This window comes from Sorex fumeus, unplaced genomic scaffold (genome assembly GCF_029834395.1).
Source record: "Sorex fumeus unplaced genomic scaffold, SorFum_2.1 ptg000061l, whole genome shotgun sequence".
Taxonomy (NCBI): Eukaryota; Metazoa; Chordata; class Mammalia; order Eulipotyphla; family Soricidae; genus Sorex; species Sorex fumeus.
This window is the reverse complement of record NW_026606118.1, coordinates 17,895,147-17,908,493: the sequence shown is the minus strand read 5'-3', so window position 1 is coordinate 17,908,493 and position 13,347 is coordinate 17,895,147. Positions and strand designations below refer to the sequence as shown.

At 42.1% G+C, this 13,347-nt stretch overlaps 1 protein-coding gene across 1 annotated transcript in view; it reads left to right on the top strand.

Annotated features, from left to right (window-relative positions):
- ADGB (androglobin) overlaps positions 1 to 13,347 on the top strand; it is a 224,289-nt gene that overhangs the window by 143,885 nt on the left and 67,057 nt on the right. The window contains exons 17-18 of the mRNA XM_056126354.1: positions 1,248 to 1,350; positions 3,208 to 3,349. Of these exons, the coding sequence (XP_055982329.1) occupies positions 1,248 to 1,350; positions 3,208 to 3,349 (245 nt within the window). The remainder of the gene's footprint in view (positions 1 to 1,247; positions 1,351 to 3,207; positions 3,350 to 13,347) is intronic.

The window sequence follows — 13,347 nt, the reverse complement described above, 5'->3', positions numbered from 1 at the left end:
TAGGTCGAGAGGTCAACATGACAAATGACCTGGCACCCGAGCTGCGCAGGAGGAAGAGAGCGGCTTGGAACGCCTTCAAGAACGTCGAAGAAATAGCTAAGAGGACGAAGAACCTCCGGCTCCGGGCACATCTCTTTGATTCCACTGTTCTTCCTGCATTAACATATGCCTCAGAGACCTGGGCCCTACGCAAACAAGATGAGAACGCTATTCAGGTCTCACAAAGAAGAATAGAAAGAGCTATGCTTGGAATACCACGTTTCACTCAAATGAGAGAACGAATCCGGAGTTCTGACATCCATCGACGATCAAGGATCAGGGACGCTGTCTCATTTGCCAAGGTGTCGAAAATCAGATGGGCTGGTCACGTAATGAGATTTAAAGATGACCGTTGGACTAGAGCTGTTACTGATTGGATTCCACGGGATGTCAAAAGACGGCGTGGCCGCCCAGCTACCAGATGATCAGACTTCTTCGTCAAGATCATGAACGATCGGTTTGAGGCCCTTCATGTTCCCGGAGCGAACAGATGCCATTGGGCTACACTAGCACGCGACAGGGACAAATGGAGACGTTACTGGCGCCTGCTCGAGCAAATTGCCGACTAACGGGAAGTTAAGTGATAAGTGATGTTTTTATCAACATGATTTCATGGCATATGAACAATGGTTTCCACAAGAAAAAGAAAAAGTACTCTATAAAAATATCTCATATATTGACTCCATTTGAGAAAAGTTAAGAAACAAAAACAGTTCTAGTGGCTGGAGTGATAACACAGTGGACAGGGCCCTTGCCTTGCACAAGGCCAGCCCGAGTTCGATTCCCAGCATCTCAAATGGTCCCCCGAGTAATTCCTCAGTGCAGAGCCAGGAGTAACTCCTGTGCATCGCTGGGTGTGACACAGAAAGCAAAAACAAAAAAGCTGAAATTATAGTAGAAAATATTACAAACTATAAAGTATCAATTTCGAAGAATTTTGAAGCCATTTTTGTCTTTTAAAATCAGACAGGATTTCACTCAGCTACTTTACAGAACATAGAGAAAACTGATACTCTCTGAACACTGAAATCTGCTACTAACCAATTTAGTTATCTTTTTGAATATTAGCACTGTCTTTTCGTTGTTCATTGATTTGCTCAATGGGCACCAGTAATGTCTCTATTGTGATACAAATCTCTAGCATATTTAGGAGATGAAAGCCCTGCATCATAGACTACTACTAAGAACATGGTTCTGATTTGTTCCAGTTCTCAGATGATCGTGTGCTTTACTATTTATTCGTGGATAGTCTGAAGCCTATTGAATTGCTGGTTAGTTTCTCTGCATTGGTACGCTGGGGAGAATCTGGAGGTAAGAGAAAAGCAGGGTCCTACACTACTCCACATAAGTGCTCCTCTACCTGCTTATCTTCCTTCGCTGGTGTCGTACTAGTATTGGTTCAACTCACCACTCTGCCCAATCTGTGGTTGCATCAGAGCAGCTGATTTTAGTAGAGGAAACAAAACAAAACGAAAATCAAAAAAGACAAAATATACGACTTAGCCCCATTTTAATCTAAAAAATCACAAATTTTGAAAAGACTTTCCAAGTTCTGCTAACATATCCCCCCATTCATTCTCCCTCTCTCATTCTCATGGATGATTATTTCAACCTCTCTCTCACCCCCCTCTCTCTCTTTCTCTCTCTCTCTTTCTCATACACACACAGACACACATAGCATTATCACTCATTTTCAATTTATGTTTTCACTGAGGAGAGAGAAGAAAATAAAAAATAACTTGATTTCTCTTTCCATGATGAACTCTTTCAATCTAGTCAGCCATCCCCCTTCCTCTAAAGGATGGACTCTCCCTGGTCTTCTCTGAAGCCAGCCTTTGCACATACATGCACATATGCACAGAACGTTATTCTTTAATACTTTGACCTGTTGTATTAAAACATAAATTTCTCCCCTCAGTACCCAGCACAGATGATTTTAAAATAAATATTTGCTGAATGCTTATATTGACTATTAATTCAACTAAAAGGGCAGATAATGTTATTTTATACCATGATACACCCAATATTCATGTATAGCTTCAGGGAGTAAAAAATATGCAAAAAATTTCCAAACATCAGTGGAATCAGCTTGGTATGTCTACCTACCCAATAGCTCATAAGCTAGAGCATGTCATCAGTGTGACTTTATGCTTCAGGGAGTAAAAATATGCAAAAAATTTCCAAACATCAGTGGAATCAGTTTGGTATGTCTACCTACCCAATAGCTCATAAGCTAAAGCATGTCATCACGGTGTGACTTTATGGCCTCAGCCTGAGTGTTATATAAAAATAAGAGGGAAAAGGTATTTGTCCTCTACTACTAATGAGGAATAGTCCGTGTTATTTATTCATTTGAATGAAAGAACTTTATATGTTAAAAAATATGTTTTTTTGTTGTTGTTAATGAGGTATTAATGGGCCCGGAGCGATAGCACAGCGGTAGGGCGTTTGCCTTGCACGCAGCCAACATGGCCGACCCGAGTTCGATTCCTCCGCCCCTCTCGGAGAGCCCGGCAAGCTACCGAGAATATCTCGCCCACATGGCAGAGCCTGGCAAGCTCCCCGTGACGTATTCGATATGCCAGACACAGTAACAACAAAGTCTCCAACGGAGACATTACTGGGCCCGCTCAAGCAAATCGATGATCAACGGGAGGGCCTTATTAATGAGGTATTATTTCTATCCACAGTCAGTGCTATAAGTTAAAGGTAAAATGACATCCATGGGGTTTATATGTATTATCATTCATGTGGGAACATCTCTTATTTTCTCAGATGAGGGGATTTTATTCTTTGAAATTACATCTAGAATGATTTTGTAGCTGTTACTATAGATGATTAAAGTGATGATGTGCCACATACAATAAACCCATTTCTCCTCCTCTCCCTAATTTCCTCATCCCTCACTACTTCATATGAGAGGTAGGTTATAAGAGGAAATTAAGACACCAGAGACAGTCTAGATTCCATTTGAGTAATTATTGACCCAGAATAACTTCCAATATTTTTGAACAATTTTAGGCTGTCTTTAATTCCTGTCTTTAATTTCATTTGTGTTATCATTTTTTCTATTATTAATACTGATATTGGATAAAACAACAATGCCATTGATATTAATATTTTCACAATCAGATTTTATTATTTATTTATATTTTACTTTTCCTAAAGCTTTAAGTAAAGACAGTCCCCTCCCTGAGCCTGGAATACTCACGGCTGAATCAGTTAATTGGAAATCTCTAAAACCAGGCAACCTTGTTCTGAAGATCCACACATATGCGACCAAAGCTGCTATGATTCGTCTGCCTCCTGGGTATGAAGTGATTTTATTTTCCCTTACTAGAAATTATTGAAGACTTATGAACTATTGGCTGTTAAATAATGAAATTATATGGCACCTAAAATAATTTTCACTGACACAAAGCCACAGCTAGAAGTGTTCAGGAACCATTCCTGTCTCTGTGCTCAGGACTGATCCCCAGCATTGCTTAGGGTATCATATGTGATGCAAAATATCAAACAGGGGTCAGCCACATGCAGACCAAGTGCCTTAACCCCTATACTATATCTCTAATCCTCTTCGCTTAAGAATGGTAATTCCATTAAAAAAATAGAGGATGTGCTGTATACTGAACTTTTGGAGATAGTGACTGACAAATCGTGTATTAATTTATTTAATAAAAACGTGGTTTCACCTTCGGCTGGAGTGATAGCACAACGGGTAGAACATTTGCCTTGCATGCGGCTGACATGGCCGACCTGAGTTTGATTCCTTCGCCCTTCTCGGAGAGCCTAGCAAGCTATCAAGAGTATCTTGCCTGCATGGCAAAGCCTGGCAAGCTCCCTGTGACATATTCAATATGCCAAACACAGTAACAAGTCTCACAATGTTACTGGGTCCGCTCGAGCAAATCTATAAACAACGGGAGGACAGTGACAGTGATGGTTTCACCTCAAATTTTATAAAAACTAATCTGTTAAAAATCACTTTTGGCAGTAAATATTACTCTATTACTTAGCAAGAAGCTTGAGTTCTTTAAAATCAACTTGAGATGCATGGCATTTCACCTCCTAATCTAGACTTTTTCCTATAATGTTTCATTGAATTTTAAAAATAAAATTTGTTAAGCATATTAACAGATACGGACTACAACAGTGACCTAAGAAGTCTCGCTTGGGGCTGTGTGTGGGGGTGGTTTGGGATAAAGATAGGCTCACGATGGTAATGGTGTGTCAGTACTGCAAGCACAAAGTGATATCAGTATCAATAGTGCAAACTGTGATCCTTCCAGATCCAACAATTTGGAAAACACAGTATATAACTGAGAAGTTTACTTGATACAAGTATGTTCAAGATACTCAGATGAAATAAATACTAATGCCACATTTCTCAAAAATCTTGCTAACTCTGTATGACCAGAAGGAAGTTCTGATTTCTTTCACGGAAAGGGAAGCTTAAGCAACAAATGAAAATGCTTGAATAAGTCCATCCAAACCTACCTGTGGAAAGGAGGGGCCTGCAAGGTGCTTGGCGTGATGTCAGGGCTGGCTTTTGGACCCAGGTGAGCCATTCTCATCTACAACATCATCTAAACCTGCCCACAGCTAAGCATTTCTTCACCACTCCACAACTCATCATAAACATACAAAGACATCCCAACATAAGTTCTTAACCACACAAAAAATGCAAGAAACAACTCCAAACAGCAAAGGTCACATTAATGTTAATGTAACACAGAGACTTGGTGAAGAAGGTAGCCCAGTTAATCCACCCAGTAATGATGAGCTATATAACTTCTGTGATAGAAATTTAGAATGAGACTATTAAGGATGCATAAGAAGCTCAAAGAAACAATGGAACATACACCCAATAATAAAATACAGAAGGATATGAGAGCAGAAATGAGAAAAATACAAAATGAAAATCCAAGCAGAAATGGCAGATCTGAAGGAACTGGTAAGTGAGATGAAAAACTCACTTGAAGGCCTCAGCAGCAGAGTAACAGCGGCTGAGGACAGAATGAGAGAGCTCTAAGAGGAGGTGCAGACAATTTCCAGGAAGCAGCAGAACATGGAAAATAGCCTCAAAATAAATGAATAGATGACAAGAAAACATTGGGATGAAGTCAAATGGGACTTGATAAGAATCTTTGGGTTATCCAGTGACCAAAATACAAAGACAGTCTACAGAATGGGAAAGGATATTCGCCGAATACACATTTGACAAGGGGTTGATATCAAGGATATATAAAGTACTGGCTGAACTCCACAAGAAGAAAACATCCAACCCCATTTAAAAAATGGGGCAATGAAATAAACAGAAACTTTCTCAAAGAAGAAATCCGAATGGCAAAAAGGAACATGAAAAATGCTCTACATCGCTAATCATCAGGGAGATGCAGATCAAAACCACCATAAGATACCATCTCACACCTCAGAAACCGGCCCACATCCAAAAGAACAAAAGCAACTGGTGTTGGTGTGGATGTGGTGAGGAAAGGACCCTCCTTCACTGCTGGTGGGAATGCTGACTGGTTCAGCCCTTTTAGAAAACAGTATGGACGATTCTCAAAAAATTAGAAATTGATCTCCCATTTGACCCAGTAATACCACTCCTGGGAATATATCCCAGAGAGAAAAAAATATATAGTCGAAGTGACATCTGCAATTGTTTGTTCATTGCAGCATTCTTTACAATAGCCAGAATCTGGAAAAAACCTGAGTGCCCAAGAACAGATGACTGGTTAAAGAAACTTTGGTACATCTACACAAAGTCAAGTTGATCACTTGACTTCCCGTTAATCATTGAGTTGCTCAAGTGGGTGCCAGTAACTTCTCCATTTGTCCCTGTCACGTGCTAGTGTAGCCCAATGGTGTCTGTTCACTCTAGGAACACGAATAGCCTCAAAACCGATCGTTCATGATCTTGATGAAGAAGTGTGACCATCTGGAAGGTGGGCGGCCACGCCGTCTTTTGACATCCCATGGAATCCAGTCGGTAACAGCTCTAGTCCAGCAGTCATCTTTAAATCTCATTACGTGACCAGCCCATCTGATTTTTGATACCTTGGCAAACGAGACAGTGGCCCTGATTCTTGATCATAGACGGATGTCGGAACTCCGGATTCTTTCTCTCATTTGAGTGAAATGTGATATTCCAAGCATAGCTATTTCAATTCCTCTTTGGGAGACCCGAATAGCATCCTCTTTGCGTAGGGACCAGGTCTCTGAGGTGTATGTTAATGAAGGAAGAACAGTGGAATCAAAGAGATGTGCCCACGCTGGAGGTTCTTCGTCCTCTTAACTATTTCTTCGACGCTCTTGAAGATGTACCAAGCCGCCCTCTCCCTCCTGAGCAGCTCGGGTGCCAGGTCATTTGTCATGTTGAATTCTCGACCTAGGTACACATAGCTGTTGCATTCGGAGATGGTCATTCCATTGAGAATGAAAGGGGCGTCAGGAACAAGGCAGTTTCTCACAAACATTTTCTTCGTAAGATTCAGCTGTAGTCCGACCTTTCCACACTCACGGTCGAAGTCAGCCAGCATTTTTGCAGCTTGGCTAATGTTTGGTGTTATTAAAACAATGTCATCAGCAAAGCGGAGGTGGTGTAGTTGCCGACCATCTATCTTCACTCCCATTCCTTCCCATTCCAGTCGTCGCATGATGTACTCGAGGGTGGCACTGAAGAGTTTTGGTGAAATGATACCACCCTGACGAACCCCTCTCTTGACATCAATGATTGTTTCTTTGTAGAATGATGAGATCTTGGTAGTGAATCCGTAATACAGCTCACGAGGATCTTGATGTATTGAGATTGAATGCCCTGATTGGCTACGGCTTCAATGACAGCTTCATCTCAACAGAATCAAAGGCCTTCTTGAAATCAATGAACGTTAGACAGAGTGGCATCTTGAACTCCCGAGAAACCTCAATGAGCTTGGTTATCGTGTGGATATGGTCAACGTTGCTGAATCCATTGTGGAGCCCGGCTTGCTCGCATGGTTGTCCTTCATCTAGTGTTCTGCCAATCCTATTTAGGATGACTTGAGTGAACAACTTGTAGACAACAGATAATAGGCAGATTGGGCGATAGTTGCCAATGTCATGGATGTCTACCTTCTTGAACAGTAGTACAGTCCTGCTGGTTTTCCACTGGGACGGAAACTTGCATTTAGACAGGTAGCGTGTGAAGAGCCGAGCCAGCGTATTGATGAGTACTGATGGCAGGTTCTTCAGGTGTTCAGGTCTGACCTTGTCTGGGCCGGGTGCTGTTCGTTTCTTTACTGACGAAATGGCGTGTTGGATTTCGGAAGGGAAAACATTGGGAACGACATATCCATCCTGTGGAATTTGGTATGTCGGCAAGTGGACATGGCTATCGAAGAGATTTGAGTAGAAGTCATGGATAATCTTCTCCATTGCTGTTCTGGAGGATGTGATAGATCCATCAGGATGCCGGAGGGCAGTCATCTTGGTCTTGTAGTTGGCGAAGGACAGGCAGGTTTTACGAATACTTTTCCCGGCTTCTGCCACATCTACCAGCACTTCTGCTCTTCTCTCTTTGAGGTCTTCCTTGATCGCATCTCTGCACTGCTTTGCAAGCTCGGACGTTTGCTTGCAGTTGCCTGAGTCATGTGCCAAACCATGTTGGCAAAAAAGCTCAAGAGTTTTTGAAGACAGTCATTTTTTTGTGGCTATCTCTCTCTTGGTGTTCCTCGCACAATCATGGGGGTGCTGAACCAGTTGATCGTATTCCTCGTCAATGTTGTCAACAATGGCATCTTGCCATGTTGCCACAATAGTTCCAAAGAGCTCCCAGTTGGTGGTCGTTCTCGGAGTTCTCTTTTTAAACTTTTTGGAATTTTGGGACAACAGTGACATCGGCCAAGCAAAACCGTCAATTGAATATGATGTGGTTTATTTCGTTTTGGAATCGTCCATCGGGAGACTCCCATGTCCAACGTTTGGATTCGGCCTTCTGGAACTGTGAGTTACCATGGATGGTCTTGGTCGACATGATGAACTCAGACAGTCTCTCACCCTGTTCATTCCTTTCTAGTCCATGGGTCCCAATGTGAAATTCTTCGGCTGATCTTCTTGGTCCTATCTTGGCATTAAAATCACCAACAATGATCTTGTAGAAGGTGTGATCTTCTTTATAGAACTTCTCCAGCTCCATGTAGAACTTCTCAATTTCTCCTTTATCATAATTAGATGTTGGTGCGTAGACAACGAAGATAGAAACTGCTGGCAGTGAGCCATATCTATTCAAATGTAAACGTCCGATTTGGGTTGTTAGGCATTCGAATAAATCAATGCTCATGGCCAAGTTTGTGTTGACAAGGACACCGACGCCTAAGACAACTCTTTTATTGCATGTTCTGAGGAACAATTCTTCTCCAGTGTCAAAAACAGCATGGTGAGATTCGTGCCTTCTTGTCTTGGTCAGACCAATGATGTCGTACTTGATCTTTCGCGCTTGTACCATCAGGTCCTCGATGGATGCATCTGATGCTATCGTACGTGCATTGAAAGTACAGATAATCGTTTTTGTATTCCTTCGTTGTGGCAGCCTAGTTTGACCTTGAGATTTTATCGGCCTCTCCTTTCTCATCCTTCTCAATGCTCCCATATTGGTGAAGCCTTCAGTGTCAGGGGAATGAGACCCATTGTAATTACTGGTTTTGGCATATCGAATACACAATAGATAGCTTGCCAGGCTCTGCTGTGTGGGCGGAATACTCTTGGTAGCTTGCCAGTCTTTCCGAGAGGGATAGATGCTTTTGGGGTGACCTCTAATCACCCTTGCAGGTGTTGCCATATTTGAACCCTATCAAATATGGTACAGCAATTCCGGAAAATGGGTATTTAGTGTCTTCTAATGTTTCGTGCAGCCGCAAAGTGGCTGTGCGGGTCCGGAAAGCGTCTTGGAGTGTGGCGGCGACTAGGTAGTGGATGTAGTGTAGGTAGAAAAGACGAAGTCATTAAAATTACATACAAATAGTACTATTATGAAAAATATCATGCTAAGTGAAATGAGTCAGAAAGAGAGGGATAGACATAAAAAGATCTCATTCATCTGAGCAACATAAGGTAACGAAATAGGACATTAATACCCAAGGATAGCCGAGATCACTACCAGGAGGATTACTCTATGGCTTAGAGGCCAGCCGGGTATGCTAGGGGAAAGGGCAGCTTAGATAGAGAAGGGAGCACCAAATAAAGGGTGTTTGGAGGGTCCTCCCAGGAGGGGAGATGCATGTTGAAAGTAGACTATGGACCGAACATGATTGCCTCTCAATGCCTCTTTTGCAGACCACAACACCCTTTCTGATGGCCTGTAGCCAGGAGTTCAGGCTCTTCTCCTTTCCTTAGTACAATTACTTAATTAACATTGCACTTAACATTTTAATTCTACTTCTTAATATTAGTTATTTTGTATGGACACTATAAGAGATACATTAAGCTTGTAGGGTGGCTCTCCTGGGGACATCTTGTTATAGATATCAGACTACAGTGCTCAGGCAAGATTAATCTTTGCTAACCCTAGCAGGGTTAGGAAAGATCAAGTACAACATCATTTGTCTGGCTGAGACAAGAAGGCATCAATCACATCAAGCCGTTTTTGACACGGGAAAATAACTGTTCCTTGAACATGTGACAAAAGAGGCATCAGTGGTGTTGGTGTCCTTATCAAAACGAACTTGGCCATAAGCATTGATTCACTGGAATGCATAGCAACCCAAATCAGATGATTACATTTAAATAGATGTGGCTGACTCCCGGCAGTTTCTATCTTCTTTGCCTATGCATCAACATCCAATTATGACAAAGGAGAAATTTAGAAGTTCTACATGGAGCTGCAGAAGTTCTATAAAGAATACCACACATTCTACAAGATCATTGTCAGTGATTTTTATGCCAAGATAGGACCAAGAAGATCAGCTGAAGAACTCCACATCAGGACCCGTGGCCTAGAATGGAATGACTGTCTAAGTTCATTATGTCGACCAAGACCATCCATGGTAACTCACAGTTCCAGAAGACCGAATCTAAATGTTGGACAGGGGAGTCTCCTGGTGGATGGTTCCACAACGAAATTGACCACATCATATTCAATCGACGGTTTTGCCTGACTGATGTCGCTGTTGTCCCAAAATTTCAAACAGAATCTGACCACTGTCTACTTTGTGCAAAATTCTACTTCACAGAACAGAGAGAAAGGGCTGCAAAGTTTAAGAAGAGAAGTCCCAGAACAACCACCAACTGGGAACTCTTTAGCACTATTGCTGCAACATGGGAAGATGCCATTGTTGACAACATTGACGAGGAATATGATCGACTGGTTCAGCACCTCTATGATTGTGAGAGGAACACCAAGAGAGAGATAACCACACAAAAACGCCTGCCTTTGAAAACTCTTGATCTTATTTGCCAATGTGGTTTGGCGCATGCCTCACGCAAAAATAAGCGAATATCTGAGCTCGCAAAGCAGTGCAAAGAATTGATCAAGGAAGACCTCAAAAGAGAGAAGAGCAGCAGTGCTGGCAGATGTGGAAGAAGCTGGGAAAAGCATTTGCAATGCCCATCTGTCCTTCACCAACTACAAGACCAAGATTACTGCACTCTGATGTCCTGATGGATCTATCACATCTTCCAGAAGGGCAATGGAGAAGATTATTCATGACTTCTACTCTGATCTCTTTGATAGCCCCATCCACCAGCCCACATACCAAATTCTGCAGGATGAATATATCATTCCCAATGTTCTCCCTTCTGAAATCTGACACACCATTTCGTCGGTAAAGATGCAAACAGCACCAGGCCCATACAAGGTCAGACCCAAATACCTGAAGAATCTGCCTTTGGTACTCATCAATACACTGGCTCGGCTCTTCACATGCTACCTGTCTGAATGCAAGGTTCCATCCCAATGGAAATCCAGTAGTACTGTACTACTGTACAAGAAGGGAGACATCCACGACATTGGCAACTTTCGCCCAATCTGCCTATTTTCTGTCATCTACAAGTTGTTCACTCAAGTCATTCTGAATAGTATTGGCAGAACACTAGATGAAAGAAAACCATGTGAGCAAGCCAGGTCCTGAAAAGGACTCAGCATGATTGACCATATCCAGATGGTTAACCAAGTTCATTGAGGTTTCTTGGGAGTTCAAGAAGCCACTCTGTCTAACGTTCATTGATTTAAAGAAGTCCTTTGATTCTGTTGAGATGGAAGCAATCATTGAATCCCTAGACAAACAGGGCATTCACACTCAATACATCAGGATCTTCCATAAGCTGTATTACAGATTCACTTCCAGGATCTCACCATTCTACACGGAAATGAACATTGACATAAAGCAAGATGTTCAGCAGGGTGATACCATTTCACAAAAACTCTTTAATGCCACCCTCTAGAACGTCATGCAACAACTGGAATGGAAAGGAATGGGAGTGAAGATAGATGGTTGGCAACTACACCACCTCTGCTTTGCTGATGACATTGTTCTAATAACACCAAACATTAGCCAAGCAGCACAAATGCTGGCCAACTTTGACCGTGAGTGTGGAAAAGTCGGACTCCAGCTGAATGTCACAAAGACGATGTTTATGAGAAACACTCTTGTTACTGACGTTCCATTCGCTCTCAATGGAACAACCATCTCTGAATGCAACAGTTATGTGTACCTAGGTCGAGAAGTCAACATGACAAATGACCTGGCACTTGAGTTGCACAGGAGGAAGAGAGCATCTTTGAGTGTTGAAGAAATAGCTAAGAGAGAGCCTTCAAGAGTGTCGAAGAAATAGCTAAGAGGACAAAGAACCTCTGGCTCCAGGCACATGTCTTTGATTCCAATGTTCTTCCTGCATTAACATACGCCTCAGAGACCTGGGCCCTATGAAAGCAGGATGAGAATGCTATTCAGGTCTCCCAAAGAGGAATCAAAAGAGCTATGCTTGGAGTAACCCACTTCACTCAAATGAGAGAAAGAATTTGGAGTTCTGACCTCCGTTGATGATCTAGACTCAGGGACGCTGTCTCATTTGCCAAGGTGTTGAAAATCAGATGGGCTGGACACATAATGACATTTGGAGACGACCTATGGACTAGAGCCATTACTGACTGGATTCCACAGTACAGCAAAAGATCACGTGGCCACCCACCTATGAGACAGTCAGACTTATTCGTCAAGACCCTGAATGATCGGTTTGAAGCTGTTCATATTCCTAGAATGAGCAGACATCATTGGGCTACACGAGCAGTTTACAGGGACAAATGGAAACATTACTGATGCCCACTCGAGCAAATCAATGATTAATGGGATGTCAAGTGATCAAATGTGACCCCGAGCATGGTCCTAATCTAGTTGCTAATTTTGGGGTCATGGCAGGATTTGTCCATGACCGTGCTCTTAACTTATAGTTAAGTATTATGGTGCTTTGTCTGGACCCATTTTGATTCCAGGTTAGCTCACAGCTTACCCTGGATCCATCCAGTCCCTCGGGACCCTGATTTTGGGGTGCTAGGAAGTAAGGGCAACTGAGGCTTACGTGAAGAGAACAGATGCCCAGCAGTGAATATTATTTGGAGCCAATTAACTCCCAAGTTACTAAAGCATAGCATTAACTATATTCCGTGTCTATACAAAAAGGACATTGCTCTGAATTAACTATGCAAAGGACTTAAGGTGAAGAGAAAAGCAATATTTGCATGTTAACAGAGTCTGATTAGGAGATAAAGGTGATTGATCACTTGTGGAAGCAGAATAGAAAGAAAGAGTTTACAAATAAACACACAGAAATGGGATCACTGTGATTGGAGTAACTCAATGAACCAGAGCTCCCTGGGGCTAGGCAGAAAGGACAAACCAATGTTATCCCACACTATGCAGTCCCAAGGATCAAACCTGGATCTGGTATATGAAAGTAATAAGTCCTAAAGCTGTACTCTATTCCTCTATACTCCTGGCTCTGTGCTCAGGGATCACTCCTGCTTTTGCTTGGATATGGGCTGTTAATGACTGAACCAGGGTCATCCTCATACAAGCCAAGCACCTTACCCACTATACTGTGGCTCCAGTCCCACAACTGAAATTTTCACAATGTTTTAGATTTAGGGCAGGTGTCCAAACCAGGAAGTAAGTGGCATTTTTGTAGATACTTGATGCTTTTGGAGTAAATGATCTTGTACTTAGAATTTTGAAGGAAAAAAGCAAAATTAAATTGGTATTGTCCTTTTTATTAAAAAGTGGGTGATGGTGAATAGAACTGACCCTAATGTTTAAATGATGTGATAGCATACTC